The 27,174-nt window shown below is 32.2% G+C and overlaps 1 protein-coding gene across 3 annotated transcripts; it reads left to right on the forward strand.

The window, feature by feature from the left end:
* Positions 1-5,351: 5,351 nt before the first annotated feature.
* On the forward strand, positions 5,352-26,382 carry LOC148308257 (beta-galactosidase-like). Of its 3 annotated transcripts, none has more exons than XM_088262069.1 (13): positions 5,352-5,560; positions 9,824-10,073; positions 10,950-11,119; positions 11,723-11,873; positions 12,635-12,698; positions 14,496-14,590; positions 18,436-18,616; positions 19,374-19,595; positions 20,853-20,971; positions 22,190-22,465; positions 23,294-23,428; positions 24,443-24,691; positions 25,450-26,382. In XM_088262069.1, exons 2-13 carry the CDS (start codon positions 9,921-9,923, stop codon positions 25,636-25,638), a joined length of 2,004 nt encoding a protein of 667 aa, XP_088118195.1. In that variant the 5' UTR covers positions 5,352-5,560; positions 9,824-9,920; the 3' UTR covers positions 25,639-26,382. The 3 variants fall into 3 exon arrangements, with proteins under 3 accessions (XP_088118195.1, XP_088118193.1, XP_088118194.1); XM_088262067.1 differs by having other exon boundaries at positions 5,466-5,925; XM_088262068.1 differs by lacking the exon at positions 5,352-5,560 and adding an exon at positions 5,660-5,868.
* The last annotated feature ends 792 nt before the right edge of the window (positions 26,383-27,174 follow it).

The raw sequence follows: 27,174 nt of genomic DNA on the forward strand, positions 1-27,174 counted from the left end.
AATGTACTATATCCCAGCAAAAGCGGCATATTTTAAACTTAATATTTACCCGCTACAGGGCAGAAAGAGTTGTTTTTGCATTTTGAAGAAAAAGTATTATTTAATTATTTTCGAAAAAATCAGGTTTTACCTAAAAAGATCTGTTTCATAGTAAAAAGTTCAATAAGTGGCTTCGTATTTATTTTTAATATATTTTATTATATTTTTAAACTTCAAATCAAGTTTTTTTCATACATGACGTTGTTGAAAGGAGTGAGCGATATCACAACAGCCATCGATGTTGGATTGAGAAAGCTTTTATTTAGCAGAGACCATTTAATTTGTATGCCAGATCTGAACCCAGGATTATTTTTACACACTGGGAAACGCCTGAAAAGATTATTTTTATGGAAAAATTAGCATGATCAAGTATTGCAAATACTTGAATGTTATGAAATATTACTACACAAATATATATATTTGTTAATATAAAAAAAATATTTATTTATGGCAAAAAATACTGATTTCCCAGAATAATCATTTTATCGCGATAGCGGAATATCAGGTTGCTGACATTCTTATCTGTGTAATAATGATAGAACTACAGGGAACGTAATCGACTCAACAACACGCGACCTCTAGAAGGTCAATAACAAATTGCATGCATTTTATACATCGTAAAATGCTGGTTTACTACGAAATACTGTTGTACTTAATATTTCAGTGTAGTAGAAAACTATTAACTAACAGATTCAATACAAAATAGAGATTGACTATAAAATGTACGATGTTTTCGAACTACTTAGTCTTTCTAGTAAATTTTCATTTACTTTTATGAGCACTAAACACTTTATGATTTAATAATGACAAATTGCAATTTTTTGCAAAGTATAATATGCACTGTTATACTTAATATCGATTTTCAAGCAAAAGGATTTGTTTTTTCGAAGAAATCCTAACAATAATACAAACTAATCTTATTGCAGAAAAAACAGCCTATTCTAGAACTCATGGCAAGGACGTTTAAATGCCCTCAGTAATGCTTCAAGGCTAAATTTGCAAACGTCCAATTCAGAAATCGCACGGCCGGGCAAGGGGCCTGACGTGTCTCTGCACACATTTTTAAACTAACTAACTAACTACCACGCCGCTTCCCCGCAGGGATAGGCAGAGAGAATAGAACGCCACACCACTCTGTATTTGCAAACATTCTTCGTCTCCTAACCTGACCACTTTCAAGTATTTGACACATCTGCACATTTTTTTTTACGAATGTATATTGGAATTTGATTTGTTTTTAGAATAGATATTGAAAAAATATTTTCATATGTTTTTTAACTCCTTATTTTTTAATTTTTCAAAACCATATATTGCTCACTCCTTTCAACAACGTCATATATCAAAAATCGTCTATTTTCAGTTGTGTATGTTTTCGGAATGCCCAGAAAATGTACTAAATCCCAGCAAAAGCGGCATATTTTTAACTTAATATTTACCCGCTACAGGGCAGAGAGAGTTGTTTTTGCATTTTGAAAAAAATGTATTGTTTCATATTTTTTTAAATACACAAAATATTTTTCAAATCGAGAAAAAACATTAAAGTTTTACCTAAAAAGATCTGTTGCACAGTAAAAAGTTCAATAAGTGGCTTGATATTTATTTTTAATACTTTTCATTATATTTTAAACTTTTAAAACGATCTCCTGAAAAATCAAGTTATTTGATTTATGACGTTCTTGAAAGGAGTGAGCGATATGTGACAAATCTTGATTGATATAAGATATTGAATACATTGTATCTATTGCATTGTTTTAGGGATCAACCTTATTTATTTATTTTTTGCTATACGTACATATTCACTATCATTTTTAAGATATATCAACTTAATATGCCATAAATCCTTGTACATAGTAGGCAAGGAGAATTTTCTTAGGGAAATAATTTAATATTAAAAAAAGGTGTTCATGTTTCATAAATATACATGTATTATACGAGTATATGTAGGTAAGAACAATTAATTCATGATGTGTTGAGTTTTTTATATATGACGTTGTTGAAAGGAGTGAGCAACATCTGCACATTGGAATTTGGTTTGTTTTAAGAATATATATTGAAAAAATATTATCATATATTTTTAAACGCCTTACCTTTCAATTAATCTACTTTTCAAAACCAAATATAATACATATTTATATCGAAGAAAAACTTATTTTTTCAATACAAAAACGATGTTTTTAGGAAAAATTCAATTACGTTAAATGTTACCGGGGTGAGGAAAATTAAGTTGCGGTTTGTACTATAGAACTGAGTAGTTTTTGTGATGATTTCACTGTCTCCGTTGTGAATTTACCAAACTAATCCAACAGCTATATTATAAATTACTGTGATAAAACTACAATTCCATAGATCACAGCCAATCATTTTAACTGTGTCACGGAAAATTAAAACTAAAAATTTTTTTTTTATTTTTTCTGTTATGACAGAAACAATTTACATATAAGCACAATAAGACAAGCAGAAACTATCTAAATCATGAATATAAAAGAAAAGACGACCGTTATTAGAACATCAAGCACAGTAATTCAAGTAATTCAAGAACAACGTTTCGAAATTGGTTCATTTATATAATAGTGAACCAATTTCATAATGCATAGGGCACTGCTTCATATAAACGCAGTGTTATCTCGATCTTTTACACATGAAGGAAAGGTGATCAGCCCTCCACTTCAGGTACCAGTCCAGTGTAATATTGAATAAATATTAGAGTGAAAAAATCACTTATATTTATTAAACCCCCCTGGGAATCGAACCCGGGACCTCCAGAACGGTAGGCGAGCATGCTGACCATTACACTACGGAGGCGGACATATATTATATAGAACTTCCAAAAAATTTTGTAGTGTGGTTCTCAATAATGGGTAGAATTGGTGAATGTTACACGTGTGTAAAGTATTACTTCAACCAGCCTATGACGGCCGTCAACCCCGTAAATGCCCAGCCCATATTCTTCTTCATCTTTGACGAGATGTCAAAAAATAATCTGAAAAAAAAAAGTTTTATTTTTTCTTATATGTAAATTGTTCATTTTATTAATGAATAGATCAGTTTAAAATTTGGATGATAGTAGAAGTAGAAACTATCTAAATCATGAATATAAAAGAAAATATAAATCGCTTTGAAATCTCTACCAAACATGGCATTATTTTTTTAAAAATAAATAATAAAAACAATTTCAAAAAAATAATATTCAACTTCTGGCATCCGTGAGAACAGATCACGAAGACATTATCCAGAACCAATCATTTAATTCACTCAACCGTTAGATATAAATAAAACAAACATTACTTCTGCTCTTAAAGTAATTGCCAAAAAAATCTTGCCTCTCGTACAACATATGATGACGAGCAAGCTAAAAACGTTATTGCAAAAAAATGTACTGTTTAAATAAAAATATAAACAAATAATTGTATAATTGCGATGAAATTTAGAATTAAAATCGTTCATCAATTCATTTAATAAATTTTAGTAGATATGTGAAAAAAATCTATAACTAATCATTACACCGCTTCCCCGGAGAGGTAAACAGAAAGAATACAACGCCACAACAATCTGTTTTTCCAAACATTCGCCTCATCCAGCATCTCTTCATGTATATCCGCCGAATCTTCGATTATGCTGATCCATGGACTAACCACTTTTAAATATTTGAGAGACTTAACCATGCCAAGTTTTGCTCGTCTTCCTCTGCTTCTTTTACCAACCACATTCGCCTCATAAATTTGTTTTGATATTCTTTCTTCACGCGTTCGATTTCTACATGCTGAAACCAAAATTTTGAAACATGTATTTTTATTTATTCATTCAATATGCTACATATTTAAACAAAAGGATAACATTACTCTTTACATACATACTTCTGTGCAACTCGTGTTATGCACGGTCGCTTACAAATGAAACCCAGACTTTATTTTTGGTACATTGTCATAACCTTGGAATTCAAATAGCCACAATGAAATGTAATTGACTTTAACTAAAAAGCTACATATATTATAACCATCTTGTTTATATGATGAACATTATATTTTTAATTTACATACCATGAATCTACATACCCGTGCCACTGAGAAAACAGAGCTATGTCTTATTTTGGCAACAATAAAAAAAACGACACAAAAAATTAAGATATGAATTTGTTATTTTTCTATTTATTAGAACTCTTTCGAGTTATTTCATTTTCAATCTAATGTGTCTTTATGAAAAATATGGATTTTTTTCTCTAAATATTGTACGTAAGCACGTTTTTATACTTAAAAAGCGTGTATGCGATGAATTTACCGAAAAATTTATTATGTATTAATTTCCAAATAAATAAAATAAAATAAAATGTGTTGATACAAATTCCTCGTATTTATAGAGGTTAACTAACTGACTAACTAATCATCATGCCACTTCCGCGTAGGGGTAGGCAGCGCCACACCAATCTCTCTTTGCAAGTATTCTTAAAATTTATTTATTTTTAGACTCTTAAGGAAAATATTTAGAGTTATTTTTATAGAAATTTCAGAGGGCCTCAGAAGCTTTTCTGTATTTGAGGGAGCATAATATGGGATGGTAACATTTTTTATGATAATATTAATAAATGAAAGTAATAATCTATGGGTAAAATAAAATATATTCCTTTATTCCTCTATGACAAAAAAGTGCAATTAATATGAATAATATTACAATTTACTGAACAAATCTTACAATCAATCTTAAAATAAACAAATTTTATGCGCGTAAATGGAAACCTTCAAAATACTCTGGACGCAGTTCTTCGTTACATGGTTTTTTTTTCTGCTAAAAAAAGCTCTCTCACTCCAACGCTGTTGTGAGCTCGTATGTACTGTGTTATGAGATTGTTCATATATCTAGGAGTTCCAAAAATTTAAGTAGTTTGGTCGTCGATCACGGGTAGAATGGTAAATGTTGCACGTCTGTTAAGTGATCACTTAACCAGCTGATGAGAGGTCATAAGGCCTGTAAAAACTTACATATTCTTCTTCATCTTTCATGAGATGTCAAAAAATAATTATATTTTAAGGTGTAAAACTGTTTTCAGTATCGGATTGTGGTCCCGCGGTTGGTGTCACGGACTCGTTAGTCGAGTTTCTGGGTTCGAACCCACTCTACCATAATTTGATACCTATTCTTAATATGTAATGAGCCCTTTAGGCTCACAGAAATGGTACGAAATTGAAATATTTTTGGAAATAATAAAAACACAAAAATTTATCTTTAAAAAAATCTGTGTTTTCTTTACTTAGTCAGTTTTCGCAGTGAGCCCACGACATGCAAGCCGACGAGTAGATATGTAGATACATTATTATTACACATTGAAACTCGGTTACTCCGTACTGTCTCGTTCGAACGCCCTCAAATAGGTATTAATTCCCTGCCTTGTTTTACGAGCACAATACAATCGCTTCTACAATAACTGGATGAGTGGAGTGTATTCGACAATGTTTGACCTCATGTGGTCCCGGAGCGATAAACGCAAGCTACGAACCGTTATCAGGATACTTACTCGACGCGGTAAAAAGTAAATACAATTCGAAATATATCTTACCGGTAATCACCGATGTATGTAAATATATACAAATTTACAATATCTGCTCGTACAAATTCTAAATTTAATGACGCACAAAGATTAAGACTCGGTGTTTAGAACAAGCGATCATGTAGTTCTAATTGTATCAGTCGCATGTTGTCCAGACTGCCGTAACGAGTGCATGTGAATAGTTCAGTTTCTTATTCGTTTATTTACAATACACATGTGCACAGAAATATGGTGTAAAAATACGAGTGTTTTGCACATTCACAGTATTGCAGTTGTAACTAAATTAATAGGTAGCCGATATTAATATACTAACAATATTTCTTGTGAATTGTGTTCGTATTCTCTCTGTAAGTAAAGATATATATTAATTTACTTTACAATTAAATTAAATATCTTAAATAAATAAATATGTATATATTTAAATAGAAAAATTCAATTAAAATATTTTACATTTAATGGGTCACTATTGCCTAATGTGTTGCAACAAAAGTTGCCTAGACTTAACAAAAAAAGGATTGATTTGAAATATCGCTCACTCCTTTCAAGAACGTCATAAATCAAAAAACTTGATTTTTCAGCAGAACGTTTTTAAAGTTTAAAAATATAATACAATGTACTAAAAATAAATATCAAGCCACTTATTGAACTTTTTACTATGCAATAGATCTTTTTAGGTAAAACCTGAAGGTTTTTTCTCCATTTGAAAAATATTAAGTATATTAAAAAAAAATATTAAAACACACCTTTTCTTCAAAATGTAAAAACAACACTTTCTGTCCTGTAGCGGGTGAATATTAAGTTAAAAATATGCCGCTTTTGCTGGGATATATTACATTTTCTGGGCATTCCAAAAGCATTCACAACTGAAAATTGGCGATTTATGACGTTCTTGAAAGGAGTGAGCGATATATATTTTCAAATCAATACTTTTCATCAAAAATATATATTTTTTTTAAAGTTTCCATAAATTATGAGACAACTTTTTAAAATAGATTTCACACTACTTGGTTTGGAATATTATAATGATTGAAATTTAAAAATGCCTATTTAAGTTTTCTACTGATATTTATTGGTGGAACTGCATTTATAAACTAACCATGTATATAGTTTTATCCACATTTATTTATCATCAATCTAATGATGTCGGTAAGGATGAAACCTGATCGCTGGTCAAATAAAAAAATACCGAAAAAAAAACAAAAAAGTTATAATTTTATTACTTAAAATATCAAGTACAGGATAATAATAAAACAAGATACGAGTACAAATTTTTGGGTAAAGATTCACTACGCATAAGTATCTTTTATATTTTGACTTGTAAAAGTGTAATAATCAAATTTATTGTATATAGTAAACCGATAATAAAATATATGCAAGTACCTACATATTTTTAAACAAATATTATTTTTTAAATAAGAATTTTGTCTTCCTGTGCTTTGTTTTGAACACGTCATGTATTCATTTAACCATACTCATAAGGAGGTTATTTTTTTATGACAATATCTTAAGATGAGGTTAGAAAACGTCATTCGGAAGATGTTTTGTATACAAATGAAAGTCTACTCGTACATGGATGTTCTCACGACCAAATTAATATCAATTGATAGATAGTGTATTTTTTATTATTTTAATTTAAAGGAGTCAGTAAACGCATATCATCTTGTTTAGAACTTGCTTTCTTGTAATCGGTTATTGGCATTATTAGAACAATTTATTTTTATGTGGGCGTTGAAGCTTGAATAACAGTGTTTTATTGATATATTTTCATCAATGCGCTGTTATTCATTCTTTAGTAGATACTTCGACAGTTTTTCACAGTTTTTTGTTGTTTAAATCAAGTAACAGTAGATTTTTTATTAAATTGTATTTTAAATTGTAAAATAAGTGTGTCTTAACTGAAACGATTCACGATAATAACAATGGATTAAATCAGTTTTATAAAAATCATGCATCTTGATTTTTCAGTTCAGTTTAAAAATATAATGACTGTATTTAAAATAAATATCAAGCCACTTATTAAACTTTTTAGTGTGCAACAGATCTTTTTAGGTAAAACCTGAAGGTGGTTTTCAAATGGAGTTTTTCTCCATTTGAAAAATATTTAGTAAATTTAAAAAAATAATTAAACAATACTTTTCTTAAAAATGCAAAAAATTACATTTTCTGCCCTGTAGCGGGTAAATATTGAGTTAAAAATATACTTCTTTTGCTGGGATATAGTACATTTTCTGCGTATTGGAAAAACATGCACAGCTGAAAATTTACGATTTGTTATTTATGACGTTCTTGAAAGGAGTGAGCGTCAAACAAATTCCTTAATTCAGAATATGGTTATATCTTTCAGAGATACTATAGCTTCATTCCGTATAGATTTTATAAAAGTGACTTCTTTTTATTCATATTCACCAAAAAGTCTATGGTCATAATCACTTTATATAAAAAAGTAGTCATATATACATATTTGGTAGTCATTTCGCAACAGCTTATTTCCTTTTTGAAAAAGCTCCAAACGCGTCGCATATTTGCACTATTGAGTTTATTCACTAACCTGCTATCGTTTATCAATATGAAAAAGAAAATAAAACATTTCTTGTATGATTATGTATGAAAAAAGCAAGATAAAGATAACTTTGGAATATTATATTCGCGTTATCGGCATAATTAATCATATTTTTATATTGGGAAAAACAAGTAGAGCATGAAATTATAAAATCTATTTAATTTTTTTTTATCAATCTGTCAGTAATTATTAATTATTCATTGGCTAATGGATGCCTGGCAAATACACAAATAATTATTTTAGTGCAAAGTAAACCAGTCAGTAAGTAATAAATTATAATTAATATTTGAAGTACCAAGATGATTTGTAAACTAAAACTTAAAATATGACTTGGTTATAAAATCACTATATATCTTGCTATTAATTAATTACGACGTAGACCGGTTTCGAAATCAGTAGGTTTTATTAGTAAGTCTTGAGGAAGAAGCTGTTTGCTTCGAAACCGGAAGACATTATAATTAAGTTATAATCAGGAAGTGATTTTTTCAAAATGTTATTTTTTAATTTTTTAAAATCTAAATCCATATTCTTCTTCATCTATATATATATATATATATATATATATATATATATATATATATATATATATATATATATATATATATATATATATATATATATATATATATATATATTTTAAAAATAATATTTAAAAAAAACTCCAAATTGGGGATAATCAAGATTTGTGAACAAGTATTTGGACACATCCAAAATGTTGTAAATGTCATTTTTAAGTTTTAGGTTAGAAATTCATTGAATATTTTCAATGAATCATGAATTTTTCTTAAGGGTGTCCTCGCAAATATATGATTCAGTACGCGACCGGCTGTACGAGGAGTTACTAATATTTCTGCGCACATTTTTTTAAAGAATATATCGTAGTCATACAGGAGAAAGTGACCAAGTGCATTTTTTACAAAAAAACCTGATCATTTACTATCTGATCTCACTAGATTAATATTGCCCTGAAAAAATCCCAAAGGATTTTAAACTTGGAAGTATAATATATTGACTTGTTAAAAATGACATTTAACGTTTTGTTAGTTAGTCACTTTCTCCTGTACGACTACGATATATTGTTATTTGATTTTTTTAGAATATATATATATATATATATATATATATATATATATATATATATATATATATATATATATATATATATATATATATATATATATATATATATATATATATATTTATATATATATATTTTTTAACTCCTTACCTTTCAATAATTATTTCCTTTTAAAAACCATAAATTAACTTAGAAGAAAACTTTTTTTTTCAATACAAAAACGACATTTTAAGCAAGAAATCCATTTACGTTAAATGGTACCAGGGTTTAAGGAAAATTGAGTTGCGGGCTATCCCACCTTTAATATAAATAAATGTTTTCATTGATTTATTCGGCAGTCACTTTGTGTTAAAACCTATCCATTTTTAATTAAGGTTTTATTTAGTAAAAACCACTATTTCTTAAAATCCACTGTGACACGTGTTTCGATGCATTCCGCATCATTTTCAAATATACGGTGTTTGAAAATATCGAAAAACGTGTCACAGTAGATTTTAAGAAATAGTGGTATTTACTATTTATTAAAATATAAATAAATGTTCCTAATTTGGAAAGTTATATTCATGTATTTATTATGAATAATGTTTATCTTTTCATATTTTTCCAGCTGACTGCAGATATTAACAAAGAACGGAACTATAGAAATGTAAATAATTAATACAAAAAAACAGAAAAACAATATTGAAAAAAATTATTATTTTATAATGGCTGAAAAATACTTCAGCGGGTCTTTGAAAAAAGGAAGGATTTTATCTGTGATAACAATAGCACTTTTATATTTAGTAATAGATACAAATGGAAACGCAACGGTACAAATATTAGAAAGAAAAGACTTATCCAATGCGACCATCAAAGAGGTGAGATTTTTTCATCCTTCTTCAAACCCTTATCCGCACCCCAATGGTGCATAGGGCACTGCATCATAAAACGCAGTGTTATCTTGATTGTTAACACACGAAGGAAAAGGTGATCAGCCATCCGCTTCAGGTACCAGTCCAGGTTAATATAGAATAAATATTAGAGTGAAAAAATCACTTATATCTGATCTCCCACCTCCTGGAAATCGAACACGAGACCTCCAGAACGGTAGCCGAGCGTGCTGACCATTACACTGCGGAGGCAGACAAAAGCCAACTGAATCCAATATTCCATTCTTTCATTCTTACTGAAGCCAATATTCCATTTAGTTTTTTTTATGTAAAAATTTAAACTACCATACAATATGTAAATTCCATTTTCTTTAAGTTTTCAAGTATTCAAACCCTGTAATTATTTCATGCATAGTTGGAAATACTTAAATATTATTGTTTACTAGTCCACAAAATGACTTTATCCTTTTTTTTAAATTATTATTCATCATTCAGTAAATGTAATACATATGCTATGAAGACTCTCCTTATCATTCACCGTTCGTATAATACCACTTAAAAACACTACTTCATGACTGCCGGTATCGGAATAATCATTCTAACATCAGGTCAAATGTAGACTAGACTAGGTCTACATTTGACCTGATGTTGGAATGATAAATTTGAATTATTCTAAAACCGGTAGTCATTAAGTAGTGTTTTTAAGTGGTATTACATAAAGTGAACAATGAATGATATGGAGATTATTATATTACCTTACCACAAAGTTAAAATTGCTTTTCATATTTATTATATATTTGGTAAATGAAATTAATGTAACAGCACGCTTAAATTTGATTTATTTAAAATAATATCTAATTTTAGGATGGCTCAAATAGAACATTCGGTATTGACTACGATAACAATACTTTTATCATGAATGGAGAACCATTCCGTTATGTTGCTGGATCCTTACACTACTTCCGTAGTCCTCATCAGTACTGGAGGAACAGACTGAGAACTTTGCGGTCTGCAGGCCTTAACGCTGTCTCTACGTAAGTACTTTGTTTTGCTTTGTTTTTTTTTTGCTTTTTTATCAAGGCGTTCTAAACATTTCAGCAGTGTGGTTGCCAAGCTTATGACAGGTCGTAAGCCCCGTAAATGTCCACACTTCCATATTCTGCTTCATCTATTTGATGTTAAAAAAAGTGTTAAAAATAACACCTAATTGCAGATAATCCAGATCTGTGAACAAGTAGTTGAGCACATTCAAAATGCTGTGATTTTTTAAAGTTTATAAAATCATCTCGATCACAATTGTTTTTTACGAAAAAAAATTGTGTTTTTTTGAGATGATTTTATAAAATTTGAAAAATCACACACAAGCAGTCAAAATCTTATCAAATTATTGAAGTATTATATTGAATTACATGTTTTCATTATTATATAATGCAGGTTGACACCCTTTTTAAATTTACCATTACCTATTTCCTTAATTTTTCTTATCAAACATTAATTATTGATATCGAATAAAAACAGTGATTTAAATTAAATGATAACTTATTTAATCTTTATTGAAATTCATAACTGTTTGTTTTCATACATTGATGTTTATTTTAAGTAGGTACGTATATTATAAATAATATTGTTTATTTCAGATATGTAGAATGGAGTTTCCATGAGCCTGAAAGGGGGCAGTATAAATGGACAGGTGATCAGGATCTAATCAATTTCATCAAAATAGCTGAAGAAGAAGACCTATATGTTATCTTGAGACCTGGTCCATATATTTGTGCAGAAAGGGACATGGTATAAATTAGAAAAAAACATTTGCTTAGAATATTCACTAGCACAAGTCTTCTTTTTCTTGGTTCCATCCCAACTCCCTTTGTAGACTGTTGGGGTCAGCTCTCCTCGTCCTTAGGTTGTAGGTCCTTCTTTCATGGACAACGTCACCTAGGCCATGCCTTGGAATCATGTTATTTTTCTGTAGCATCCATGATTTTTTTCTCCAGATGTCTATCGAGGAAGAACCATGGCAATTTCCTGGTCAACAATATGTTCAGGTTCTCTGCGTCCTATGTGCCCATACCATCTCAATTGCCTTTCCTCTACCTCAGTAGCACAAATAATTGTTTTAAAATAAAGTTATTGGCATGAGTACAGATTTAATGGTAAAATAATTTTCTTGAATGTTTTATTGCTGATACTTTGTGGCACTTTTTAAAAACATTATTAAATAAATCTCGAACTTTGGTTTTAACCACTTTTATTTATGGTTCTTTTTTCTAACCGAAAACCTTGGTTTCGACTAGCACCTTGTCATCTTTTTGTCATCCATGAAGATGACAAGGTACTTGTCGAAACCGGATAGAAAAAGTATCAAAAATAAAAGTGGTTAAAAACAAAGTTTGAATTTGATTTTATAAAGTTTAAATAAATGCCACGATACTAATAAATTTTATTACGTGGTCGCCTCGATTTTCAACTCGAATCATTTAAATTATTTATATGTTTATTACGGTTATTTATAATTATTTTATTAATGTTAATTTATTTAACAATTTCAGGGAGGATTTCCATACTGGCTGCTATCGTACTATCCCAATATAAAACTGAGAACAGATGACGAAGGTATGCTGTTATATATTATTAACACGTTTTAATAAATGTTTTTGCAATTATTCGATAGGAAATTGTTTTATTGAATTTTAATTTAATTTTCACCCGGTAAATACTCAAAATCTAAAAATCTATTGTTACACGTGTTTCGATGCATTTGCATTATCTTCAAACACCGTATGAAAATGATGCGGAATGTATTGAAACACAATGTGTCACAATAGAATTACCAAGTGAATTTTAATTTAAAATGGATAAATATTACAATAAAATGATTCCTGTATCGATTGATCAAATATTCAATGTGTAAAATGTAAAACGATTTATTTTACTTATCCTTAATCTTTAAGGTGTTATATAGGGTCCGCCATCTAAAGTTTTTTTTTTCAACTAGTGCTTATTTCGTGAATGGTAACACTTAGCTCATGTCTGATTTGACAGATAATTAGTTTTATCCTTCCGCTGAGCGAATATGGTTGTGTATACGCTTGAACAACGCTGGGAAATATTGCGACATTACTTTGAAAATCATGGTAATGTTGCAGAATGTGTGCGAAAATTGCGTACGGTTTTTGGAAGAAGAGAAGCACCGTCAGCTCCGTATGTTCGTTATCTTGTGAAAAAAGTGAAAGAAACTGGCATCCTCATCGATAAACCAAAGCGTGAAAAGCCAAAAACAGTGCGTACACCCGAGAATATCGATGTTGTGGCAGAAAGTGTGCGTGAAGCGCCATCAACATCAATTCACCGTCGTTCTCAACAATTGAACATTTCGGAGACATCATTGAGACGAATTTTGCATAAAGACCTTGGTATGACGCCATACAAAGTCCAATTGGTTCAGGAGTTGAAGCCAACTGACCATCCAATGCGTTTTCGCTTCGCTGAGTGGGCCTGCGATCGACTTACAGAAGATGCCGATTTTGCCAAAAAAATCATCTTTTCGGATGAAGCTCATTTTGATCTTGGCGGGTATGTAAACAAGCAAAATTGTCGTATTTGGGGCACAGAAAACCCGCACGCATACATTGAAAAGCCGGTACACCCAAAACGAGTCACTGTTTGGTGCGGATTTTGGTCCAGAGGCATAATTGGGCCATTTTTCTTTGAAAATGAGCAAGGAGTGGCCGTTACAGTCAATGGCGATCGTTATCGGGCCATGTTGAACGGATTTTTGTTCACAAAAATTGAAGAGGAGGATATTGGCAACATTTGGTTTCAACAGGACGGCGCTACGTGCCACACAGCCGAAGCTAGTTAGTTTTTTTTTTATAGCATTTTCAAAAAAAAAAAGTTATTTGGCGGACCCTTTATATACTCAATCTTTAATTACAATACACAGTGTTGTAATTTCAGGCGATAATTTAGATGTGGATGATCATTGCTATATCGCTCACTCCTTTCAACAACGTCATATTTCAAAAATCAACAATTTTCAGTTGTGCATGTTTTCGGAATGCCTAGAAAATGTACTATATCCCAGCAAAAGCGGCATATTTTTAACTTAATATTTACCCGCTACAGGGCAGAAAGTGTTGTTTTTGCATTTTGAAGTAAAGGTATTATTTTTTTTTTCATAAACTAAATATTTAAATGGAGAAAAAACAGTCAGGTTCAACTGAAAAGTTAAATAAGTGGCTTGATATTTATTTTTAATACATTTTATTTTATTCTTAAAGTTTAAAACCGATCTCCTGAATAATCAAGTTTTTTTGATTTATGACGTCGTTGAAAGGAGCGATATGTATACCATAATTGTTTTTTAAAACGAATATTTTATTTAAAATATAAATCTCGTTTTGACCTCAGATTACAAACGGGAAGTGACCAAGTGGTACAATGAACTGATGTCCAGAGTTCAACCCCTACTTTACGGAAATGGTGGTCCAATAATAATGGTTCAGGTATGGTTTATTAATTTGCTAATAATTTGTTCGTCTTTTAGGCTAATACAGCTTTCGTGCATAGACCAATTAAATAAGCCAATATTCCACGGTTTTCATAGTTGATCTAACTCTGGAAAGAGAATTAATTAGAGTCCAGGCTTAATATTTGTAATTATTTTATTGTAAAACCTTTCTGCTGTAATTTTTTATTGTATCTGTTATATGTAATGTATAAAATGTAGTAATATGTAAGTATGTATTAACATGTAAGTATTTTCGGCTCAACACAGGCTATGCCTAAAGAACTGAAATACATAGGTATAATTTAAAAAATGTAAAAAAATATATAAAAAAACTAATTTATTAATAAATACATAATAAAAAATAAAAAAAACAATATTATCGTCAACAACGAAAGGTCACGCGTCTTTAAAAAGAGGTGATCAATTTTGAACTAAACCTATTTAGATCGGAAAATGTATCCCAAAATAAGATAGAGTTATACTTTGCATCAGCGAGTATGTTTAGAAAAATAGATACATGTTTATCTGGTTTTTAAAAAAAACATGCACTTCGTACGTCATCTCCCGCCATGTACCTACTAGCAGTTAGTATAAAACCTGCCTTTCAAAGAGAAATGTTTAAAGTGACATATATAATTTATATTGCTGCATGAATCAAGATTTTACGATTCTGTCTACGAACTTGAACGGGTGCCTTTTGAAATATAAATTACTTAAGAAGGGAGTCACAAAAGCAATAATGCCAATCATATAAATAAATCTGCTATAGATTTATTTTTTGGGTAAATTAGGTACAAATTTCGACAGTATCTAATGGAATATAATTTTTTTATAACCGTGACCTCTAGCCTCTAAGAGAAATATTGGTCGACAGTCGTTTTGTCCTGCATGTTCCAGAATGGACCGTGCTTCATAAAAATGACAAAATATTATAACTAGATATTTGAGAGCCGTGATATCTTCTCCTTCTTCTTCTTCTTTATCTGAAACTGTATCACTTTACTATCGGAGTCCACACCTGGGAGGTGGATGACCAACTGTCTTTCCATCGTTTAGGTAGTCTTCCTGGTGGTCTGTTACCTCTTATGCTGCTGTCTTCTGCTATTTTCACCACTCGATCCGAACTTGCTCTTCCCACATGATTTCTCCAGAAACGTCTTCTTACTCTTCCCCATGGCACAACAGCGCAGATTCTATTTATTTCAGAGTTCCTTACTCTGTAGCTAAGTGTTAGGCCTGCAATGGGTCGTTGAGCCTTCATTTCGGTGGTTCTACGAAGGCTTCTCGTTCTCGTAGTCTAAACTCTTGTTTCTATGCCGTATGTCATAATGTATACCGGTATATTAGAGTAGCGACAGATATAGCCATATATGGTTTAAGAAATATTGTGTTTGATGAACAAACGCTCTGAGAGTGGTCTTAAATCTAATTAAATATTTCGGGAGATGAATATTTCATAAATATATTATTGTTATTTTTTTAGGGTACTTTTCTACATTTCAATATTTTTGTTTGTAAATATGTTGCGAGATTTGAAAGAATCATAGGCAAAACATTCCAATTTTTTTGTTCCCGCAGTTTTTATTAATTTTTGTTACATCAAGGCACACAACTTTCCATATTTTGTGCAATTTTCCCAGAATTTTACTTTTTCCCACCTACTTTGTTTTTTTTTTCAATACTTCGATTAGGTAGGTGTACAGAATACAGGTAGACATTTCAATTGGATACAGTTTTTTCTAATGAATAAAACATTATAAGACAATCTCGTATCATTTGTAAAATACAAACGGTTTGAATATACATATTATGATTATATTAATCACGATTGTGTAAAAGACACATGATTTGTACCGAGTTTTCAATAAAGAGATGTCTTGTTTTATACAACTTTTCATCAAGACAATGGATGGGTAGAATCAATTTCATATTATTTAAGCGAAGAGAAATAACAGAGATAACTAACCATACTAAATATATAGAGAAACCATTTTGAAAATAAACTCTCGTATACAATTTAGTTCAATTGTATAAAAAAACTGTCAATCGATTCAAAATGTATATTTTATGTACCTCATATTCCAACGATAAATCTTAGAAGGGAGTTTGCTTTTGTTTTCATAAAATTATTTGCCTACACATGGAGTGATCATCACATGTCAAAAATAAAAAAATTATTTAAAGTTCATCCAAAGCCTTAAAGTTGATAAAGCATGCGGTCTAAATTGGATTTCAACTGTCAATTTTTTTCCAAGCTCCAATACCTGCATAACATTTCAATCGGTTTTACTGTTGTGAATTAAAAATGATTTAAAATGGATGTTTGAAATGAACACACATATATTTTTTGATATGTCTCGTAAAACGCTGTCTTAGTTTTAGAATGTAAGTAATATTGGTATATAATATAACCACTCACTGAGATTTTCGTCTACCGGTTCGAGACGTACCCGTCTCTTTGTCAGGACAATGACTAAAACAGTACCTATGCAAACAATACTATACGTCACTATCATAGCACTATTAACACACAACTAAACAAGATATTAATCACAGACGTTTATAGTCTACCCGAGGACCAACATGCACTAAGGTACGCCGAACAACATGCACTAAAGTCTTAAGGTCTGACATGCAGGTCTGATATTCACACTAAAATGGCGGTTAGTGGTAATATACTAATATCACTAACATTTTTGTAAAAAAGTAAAAATAAATAATTACAAAGTAGACACTTTACATATTTATAATAAAATAATTTTCGATTGCTCACCTCTTAAGATTATTATTTTATAATCTAACAACCGTTGTTTCAATTTTATTTGAAAGTTATAGTATTAAATAATACATATCTGACAAACTTGCAGTTCGCTCGGTCAATAATGTTTGCAGTAATTTGTAGGTAGAATGTAGAATGTGTGTTAGTAGGTTCGCACAATCGCGGTCAATAATTCCTGATCTATTCTGGTCTATAATATAAGATGTAAAAATTATTACTTTTTGATAGTAAAGGCCTAGCTTTATAAGTCATCAGACAATCAATTTCGTCGGGCTGAATAAGTATTATATATATTTCATACTGACAACTGGTATCGTTGTAATGGACGAGTTCTCCTGAGCAGCAAAAGTTCAGTTAAATGTTATACTTGCGGAGGAACCTAATATGGCGACTGTTGATATAAGATTTTGTCTTTTATACCAATAAGTCCGCCTCCGTAGTCTAATGGTCAGCACGCTCGGCTACCGTTTCGGAGGTCTCGGGTTCGATTTCCAGGAGGCGGGAGGTCAAATATAAGTGATTTTTTCACTCCAATATTTATTGCATATTACCCTGGACTGGTTGGTACCTGAAGTGGAGGGCTGATCACTTTTCCTTCATGTGTTAACGATCAAGATAACCCTGCGTTTGTATGATGCAGTGCCCTATGCACCATTGGGGTGTGGATAAGGGTTTGAATGAATGAATATCAATAAGTACTCAACTGAATTTTATAATTTAGGTCTGAAATCTTAGGTATTGAAATGCCTTATACAAACCATTTTCAGGTTGTCTTATATATATTTTATATTTGAAAATATATATTCAAACCAAATTTGTTTTTTTTTCAAATGAAAATTCAAGTTTTTATTTACTTCTTATAACTTTTTAGTTCTGTTGTTTTCAAAAATGAAAAAGGTGGATATGTTTTTTTTCGGTCGTCATTCGATTATTTGGACTAAAGACCTGACCACTTTCACTATAAAAAATCCTTAAATTATTTAAATATAGTTGTAGTATTGAGGAGACCACATTGTGGAGCAATATTAAAGAATACTAGATATTTTATGGTACATTAACAGGTGGAAAATGAATACGGCAGCTTTCCCGCATGCGACAAGGAGTACATGAGCTGGCTAGCCGCCCTGACGAGAGACTGGGTCGAGGATGATGCGGTCCTCTTCACCACAGATGGTCCAGGACCAACCATGCTGCGCTGCGGTTCCACTCCAGGGGTCTACGCTACTGTGGACTTCGGAACTGGTATGCCAATTGTGCTCAAAAGTCAATAAACCCTGGAAATGCCTGAAAAACCTTTGGTGCGCTATTCGCCTTTAAAAAATCCCTTCAACTCCTGTTAAATAAATTTGAAAATAAGTTTAAATTTGATAAAATTACACCCAACTATTAAGTAAAAACGATGGATAACAGATTGTGCCATTGACATGATAAGATATATTATAGAGATAAAATTAAGAAAGGTGGGTTGAGATGGTTTGGACACGTGGAACGAATGAGTGAGGAAAGAACAGTAAGTCAAATTTTGATGCAAACATAGCTGAAAAAAAGTGCAGAGCAGGAACGAAGAAAACGTGGCACGACCAAGTAAATTAAATTCTTGAAAGTGGTCAGATCAGAAGACGAGAATAATCGGCGGGTATGTATGAGGAGATGCATGAATGTTTTTAGTTTTTACATATGTTTTTTATAACAATTCTTTAATGCATAAAAACTAGTTCGTATTAAAAGGTGAATACCATATAACAAATTTTCCCTATAAATTTAATATTTTTAAAAGAAGTAGACTGTGAGATAGATTGACGGACAGATTGGATAAATATTATTAATGCGCATTCTTTTTGTTTTTTATTTTCTGCAATAAAGAACCACTTAGCATAATAAAACATGACGCACTGTTTAATTGATGGTCCTTTTTCGATACTTAATTGCTAATTGACCCCATTAATATCATAGCACGTGACATTAGACTATGTTTCTGTATATTTGAATACATTGGCAGGCCAAAACATCGCCGAGTCATGGCTGATGATGCGCTTGTATTCGGAGAAGGGTCCCCTGGTGAACTCGGAGTTCTACCCCGGCTGGCTGACGCACTGGGGAGAGCAGGTGGCTCGAGTGGAGACCAGCAAGGTCACCAGTCACCTCCGCAACATGCTCCTGGATAAAGCCAACGTCAACTTCTATATGTTCCACGGTGGCACCAACTTCGACTACTCGGCAGGTAAGAGGAAGTGCGCGTTGCAGGAGCCTCGGTGAGGACCTATCCGACATCGGATCCGTGATAGTTCACAAGGAACTGTCACGAGAGGTGGTCTCACACATCGCTCACTCCTTTAAAAAAAACGTCATAAATCAAAAAACTTGATCTTGCAGGAGATCGTTTTTAATGTTTAAAAATATAATGAAATGTATTAAAAATAAATATCAAGCCACTCATTGAACTTTTTAATGTGCAGTAGATCTTTTTAGGTAAAACCTGAAAGTTTTTTCTCCATTTGAAAAATATTTAGTAAGTATATTTAAAAAAAAATTAAACAATACCTTTTCTTCAAAATGCAAAAACAACTCTTTCTGCCCTGTAGCGGGTAAATATTAAGTTAAAAATATGCCGTTTTTGCTGGGATATAGTACATTTTCTAGGCATTTCGAAAACATGCACAACTGAAAATTTACCATTTTTGATATATGACGTTGTTGAAAGGAGTGAGCGACATAATTAAAATAGTGAAGGACATTGGTACCATAAACCAAGCTAGGACACAAAATGCCGAACCCTCTTCTAGTGGAACGGAACGACTGTTTATGAGTCAGCAGTCCGGCTTCTCCTGAGGAGTTTTATGTGGTTTCCTCCCAGCAATGTGCAAATGCTGAGAAGTTCCTGACTGGCCCACACTAGATTATCCACCCTGTTCCCAACACAGATTTAAATAAAATAACATTATTTAGTTAGAAGAAACAAAAATCCACTTAATGTTGTATAAACCTTGTATATAATAAGCAAGGTAAATAATAAATGAAATTCCCATCTAAAAAAGGTAAGAAAAAGTAGTTTAAGATATAAGTCTACCGTCTTATTCCCAGATGTCTTGAACTAATAATTTTTTTTTTTAGGGTAATGCATAATACCTTGCTTTATATGTTCATCATTATTTAGTACTTTTCGAACCAATAATGAATTTGAAAAGAGAAAACATATGATTAGTTCGAAACCCCTGACATATTTACAAGATTTTGAGTGTGTCCAAATACTTCACAAATCTGAATTATCTCCAAGTTAGTTATTTTTCTTATTATTTTTTTGACATCTCAACATGTTCTTCTAAAGTTAAGATGTCAAAATATAATATGAAAAATAACTCCTATAGTTGGAGATAATTCAGATTTGTGAAAAAGTATTTGGACACACTCAAAATGTTGTTAAAGGATGTAATTAGATATTAATTTTCCACATTTTAATTAATGATGATGTCATTATTAGGTGCAAATCTCGGATCCATGTACACTCCAGACATCACCTCTTACGACTATGATGCACCGATGACAGAAGCAGGTGACCCAACTCCAAAGTACTCCGCCATTTTGAGTGAAATCCTCAACGTAAGTACCTTTAAAAACCTCAATATCTTTCCGAGAATAATTCCTAATATCTCTCTAAAAATAGTCCTTCACTTTTTGAATTCCTAGAACACCTTTGCGCTTCCCACGAGTGGAACAAACTCTAAACAAGGTCCCTGTATTTATCGTTTATCAAAATCGGCTGTGTATTTGGGAATTTTGATGATTGGGAAGTTCAACTCGACATTGTCCGCGCTGAGATCATCCAACATTGTCAGCCGATATGTCATCGTGGGGTGTCCCTCGTTTCATACAATTTATCTTTAATTTGAGCTTCGATCATTCACCTATTCCTTTGATTTTTTCCGCCCTTTATTTTTTTTACAAATGTGCAATTTTGTGGTTAGAACAGTTGCACTAAATATTGCACGTATATCTTCATGTAATCGTTCTGTTGAATTCCCAAATAAAAGAAAATATTTTAAAAAGATATCGCAACTTAATTTTCTTTGAACCCAGGTGGTAACATTTGACGAAATTGATTTAAAAAAAATTAAAACACCGTTTTGAATTGAAAAATTTAGTTTTTCTTCGAAATAAATACATGGTTTTGAAAAACAGCTATGTAAGCCAATTAAAGAAATGAAAAATAGAAATTAAACTTTCAAAAAAGACACGGGAGTAAAAATATTAAACACCGTCAATAAAGGGTTAAAACTAAATAATATGGAGATTTTTTCACATTCGGAAGGCACTTAAAAATAATATTCCTTTAATTAACAACGAAATAAATTTTACTTATAGTCCATCATTTGATTCATCAATTCGTCGATATCCAATTCTACCCCGCCCACTCCTTTCAACCTACGAGTATATAAGCTGGTTCAATAATAATTTTTAACCCTAGTGCATGTTTGTCCTGCAACCATTAGTGCACGTTGGTCTTCGGATCGACCAAAAATCGCATGTGTTAATCATTTTGTGTAGTTTTAAGTGTGTAAATAGTGCTATGGTAGTAAAGGGTAGTATTGTTTGCATGCTGCGGTAGTGATTGTCCTGACAAAGAAACGGGTACGTCTCGAAACCGGTAAACAAATTTAACTTATAGTCCATTATTTGATTCAACATCGGTTAAGCAAGATTCGTCGATATCCAATTCAACGCCGCCCACTCCTTTCAACCTACGAGTATATAAGCTGGTTCAATAATAATTTTTAACCCTCGGCTCTTAACGCGTGTTTGTCCTGTTTTTGATTTCAGTTCTTCCCCCGCCCGCCGCACCCCCCGCCCGAGGTGGTCGCCAAGGGCGGCGTGGGGCGCGTGGCGCTGCAGGGCGCCGTGGCGCTGCTGGGCGCCGAGGGCCGCGCGCGCCTGGGCCGCCTGCCCACGCGCTGGGACCTGCCGCCCACCATGGAGGCGCTGCTGCAGCGCGCCGGGCTGGCGCTGTACGAGGCGCCGCTGCCCGCGCGCCGCTCCGACCCCGCGCCGCTCACCGTCAACGGCCTGAGCGACAGGGCGCTCGTCTACATCGACGGGGTGAGGGCTTACTGAAAAGCGATGACAAAACCTTTTTCATCAGACAAGAGCATTTTCCGCAAATGTCTTTACACTGTTCCGTGTCTGTCTGCTGTGCTGGCCAACACCGAGTCGTAATCGGATATAGCCGACTAAATGAAATAACTATCTACTAATACCTTTCGCTGCCTACACCGGGGCACTTATAGAAAATTTGGTGGTGGTTTTACAAACTTTTATTTTTTAAGATTGGCAGTAACAGGGAGACTGCAGCTTTTAAATATAAATTCACAGTAAAATCGCGATATAATTTTGTTTCACGTTGTCTATAAATTTCTAAATTTAGTTATCCGGAAAAAAATGCTTTGCAAGAAACGGTCTGTCAGGAAGCCTAGATGCTTCTGTTTCAGATCTGGGAATGCAGTGGAACAGGTTTTAATAAAAATGTCAAAAATAAAGAATAACAGAGATTTAGTCTGAGAGACAACGAGAGAGACAGCCTCTTCTTCTTGTCTCCATCCCAACTTATCCTCTTTGTAGACTGCTGGGGTCAGCTCTCCTCGTCCTCAGGTTGTAGGTGTTTTAATCATATACAACGTCACATAGTCCATGCCTTCGAATCATGTTATCTTTCTGTGGCATCCATAATTTTTTTGGTCTTCCTCAAGATGTCTTTCGAGGAAGATCCATGGCGATCGCCTGGTTTACAATATGTTCAGGTTATTTGTGCCCATACCACCTCAATTGCCTTTATGATGGAAATGAATACACACTTATACAACAACGTTACATTATTATAATAACAAATATGTACTAATAAGTTTGATCAATTTGGTGTTTATGTTGTAGGAATTTGTCGGAGGTCTTAGCAGAACGAGAAAGTTATTCACGCTGCCTATCCTGGCAAATCAGGGCAATTTTGTGCAAATATTGGTAGAAAATCAAGGAAGGATTAATTATGGGCCACTCGTTAATGATTTTAAAGTAAGTAAATAACCATTAATTTGAAATATATTCGGTTTCTTAACAGAGTCACGTCATTATTTTATTCAAAGGTAATGTGGAAGTCGGGAAATTCTCAGGGCTTAAGAACTAACATTTTATGCACCAGTCTTCCATATTCCTATTGTGTAAAAATATGATTCTTCTCTATTAAGAGATCTTATAAACCTCGAATTCTCGACTTCTAATTCGATACCTGTTTTGAAGTATGATAAAATTAAAAAAAATATGGTTCACCATAATTTAATTAATATTTCATAAAATTTAAATTAGGTACCTTTACTAAACATATGCTTTATTGGGCTTAAATATGAATGGAATATAGGTTTATGTTTTACAAATAAATGATTCCTTTCTCCATAAATCGCTCTTTTTATATTGTAACAACGAAAAAAACTTAGATATGAGATTAAACCATCTTAGATTAGCCCGTTATGTTAAATTTTTCGTTGGTTTTACCGTTCTAAAGAAAATTTCAGAATTAGAGTTAAATACGAAATATATTTATAAATTTCTAATACTTCTATATGACGTTATTTATTAGACAGAGTCTTCGAAAAATAATGCACACATTTAAAATGACTTTCGTTAAAATTTTCATGATAAAATCGTACCTTAGTATGTTTTGACGTGTGCACCATTCCTTACTCTGCAGATGTCTAGTCTGTAGTCGATTTCTTGCCACTGCAATCATTTCAGGAGTAACTGTCAAGATAGCAGTAGAAAATTGTTCCCGCAGGTGATCCAAAGTACTTTTTTCTCTATTTTCCCTCACATTTTAAGATCAAAACCATTAAATTACCTTAAATAGTTTTTTAAATGTTGGCATTATTTTTCGATGAGCCTGTATATTCATCATATATGTACCATAAATATGGAATATTTAAAGTTAAAATACTCGTTTATCATTCGAATTCATGATAGTGACATAGTTTGTATTACTGTAATCATATTGAATGTCGATGCTAAAAATACATTTGAAATGGTTTTATTCAGGGCATCACTGGTAACGTCACTCTTGGCTCAACTGTGATCACGAATTGGTTGGTGACCAGCTTTCCCCTGGAGACTGTGAATAGGGAAATCGAGGGAAGCAAGTACAATCCCCTGAAGACCCGCGCAGGCAGGGCGGCGCCTACTGAGGGGTTGCTAAGGGCGGGCCCCATACTCTACACTGGCAAATTCACCCTGAAGGAAGGACAAGATGCTCTGGACACATTCTTGGACGTCACTGGATGGGGGAAGGTGAGATTCCAATTAAGAATTGAGACGTTTCAATTCTTCAACTTCAATCCGTCATCCGCACCCGATGGTGCATAGGGCATTGCATCATATAAACGCAGTATTATCTTGTTAGCTAACACATGAAGGAAATTTAAGTTTTATACTGAGATTTCATGGTGAAATTGCATTTTATAGAATAAAATCATAACTATGTAGTTTGTTTCTGAATACATCGTCAGACTGGACTGGTGTCGTCAAGTCTGATGATGTCGGTTACGACGAAACCCGGTCGCTGGTCAAATAAAATTCGTGTGGAAAAAAACTTCACACATAAGTTGTTGTTATTTTATTCTGTGTGTTAGTTGTAATTTTATTTTTGTGTCGGGTGGTCCCGTGGTTAGTGTCGCGGACTTTTAATTCAGGGTTTCTTGGTTCGAACCCACTCTATTACAATTTGATACCTATTTCCAATAATGAGCCGCTTAGACTCACATAAATAGTTTGAAATTAAAGTATTTTTGTAAATATGTAATAAAAATATAAATATTTATCTTTTTTTAAAAAAAAGCAACGGCGAGTACGCCTTTCTGTCGTCAGGTCTTTTACAAATAAAAGAAAAAGAAGAAGAAATATCAATATAAAAAAATAATGTCAAAAGTGGACAAAACCAAGATTTGTGAACAAAGATTTAGACACATTCAAAGTATATTCGCCCATTTTTGTTGGCTCAAAAATACCCTGCATCTTTATGTTTAACCTTTTTAAACCGCCTGTTTTAGGGAATGGCATGGGTGAACGACAGGCACTTGGGTAGGTACTGGCCTACTGAGGGACCTCAGGTGACTCTATACACCCCTGGGGTCTACCTGAACAAATACCCTGAAGAGAACACCATCGTCATACTTGAACTGCAGAGAGCGCCCTCCAACCCATCTATCTCGTTCATAAATTATCCAATTGGAGTGTAAAATAATAAAACTACCTAATTATACAATACCTAAGTACATAATATTTTGTAACATTACTTCAGTATTTTATTAACAACTACAATTAACTGTTGAGGTCTTTACCAAAACGTTACATTTCCATTATAAATTATTTTAAGTAATCAGGAATTCTAGCTTGTAAAATTGTTACGTTTTGATGTGATTTAATGATTTCATATTGATTTAACACAGGATTGGTCAAGTTTTGTCGCAACTTTAATTAAGATTTTGATAGAATACAGTAAACAGAACAGATTTGCATTTAAAGAATTTTGTGTGCAATATTGGAAATGTAACTTTTTGGTGAGGAACTCCACAACTATTGTATGTGTGTATGTAGGGTAAACCAGGGACAAAGTAACAATAAACTGTTGTTACAAATGTGCAATATTTAAATTTGCAAAAATTATATTTGCTAGAAATTTTCAAATGTTATATATTGTTTTAAATATTTTTTTAATCTCAAATTTCCCAAATATCATTGCAACTGTTTCACTGGATGGATAATTCTAGCTTTATTCCTAACACTCTAATTTATTTATCATGCATACAAATATTCAAATAATAACATTTTATTATTATTTCTTGTTATTAAGGGCAGTATAATAATAATATTTTAAGTAAAAATATGTTGGTAGCTAAAATTTATTTTTCTATTGTAAAATGACGATTTTCGACTTGTGTTGTGATAGGAAAAAGGTTATAAGTAATAAAGATTTTTCAACTCTCATGCATTCATTTAACAATACCACCGTTCGATATAATTTTTAATTGAAAGTATATCCTAATCAAGGCACCTTTGAGTTTTTTTTAAGTTTAAAACATCCTGAGAAAAATAAGAGAACTCTTGAGAATAGGAATGAAGAAAGTTTTTCTCAGTCCAAACAAGTCAAGAGTTTTGGAACGGTCAAGGATCGAATTTAGCATAGTGTAAATTAAGGTTTTTGATACTAGATTTCGTTTAATTTTCAAACCTCGGAGATATCAAATTTTTCTTGAAGCTGAGAGCACACGACCGTTTTCCACTTTCGGAATTCCGAATGCATAAAACTCATACAAAAATTCCAAATTGAAAATATAATAATTTTTATTAGAAACAACGGGTGTGCGTAGTACCTAAATTTTTTTTTTAAAGGGCTATTTGAATTCGGTATTCAAATAGCGGAAAATTGTTTTCTGGCAGCCTTATAGATAACTAAAATATTAAGGCGGGATATTCGATAGCCCGCAACATTGTCTTTAAACCCAGATAACATTTAACGTGATTGATTTTTTTTGCGTAAAACAACGTTTTGTATTGAAAAAGTAAGTTTTCCTTCGAAATAAATATATACAAATGCAATAAATTCGACCAGGTAATCTGACGCTGAACCTAAAGGAAAGTAAACCTTCGACTAAACTGTTTTCACTGTTTTTTTCAAGAAAAAACAATTTATCATATAATATCACTACGAAGCGCCCTCGAGGTAGTATTTGACGAAAATGGCGCTATATAAATCCAAAATTATTATTTTTAAA

The sequence above is a fragment of the Brachycentrus maculatus genome, unplaced genomic scaffold (genome assembly GCF_059751285.1).
Source record: "Brachycentrus maculatus isolate JH-2025_06_01 unplaced genomic scaffold, ASM5975128v1 h1tg000172l, whole genome shotgun sequence".
Classification (NCBI taxonomy): domain Eukaryota; kingdom Metazoa; phylum Arthropoda; class Insecta; order Trichoptera; family Brachycentridae; genus Brachycentrus; species Brachycentrus maculatus.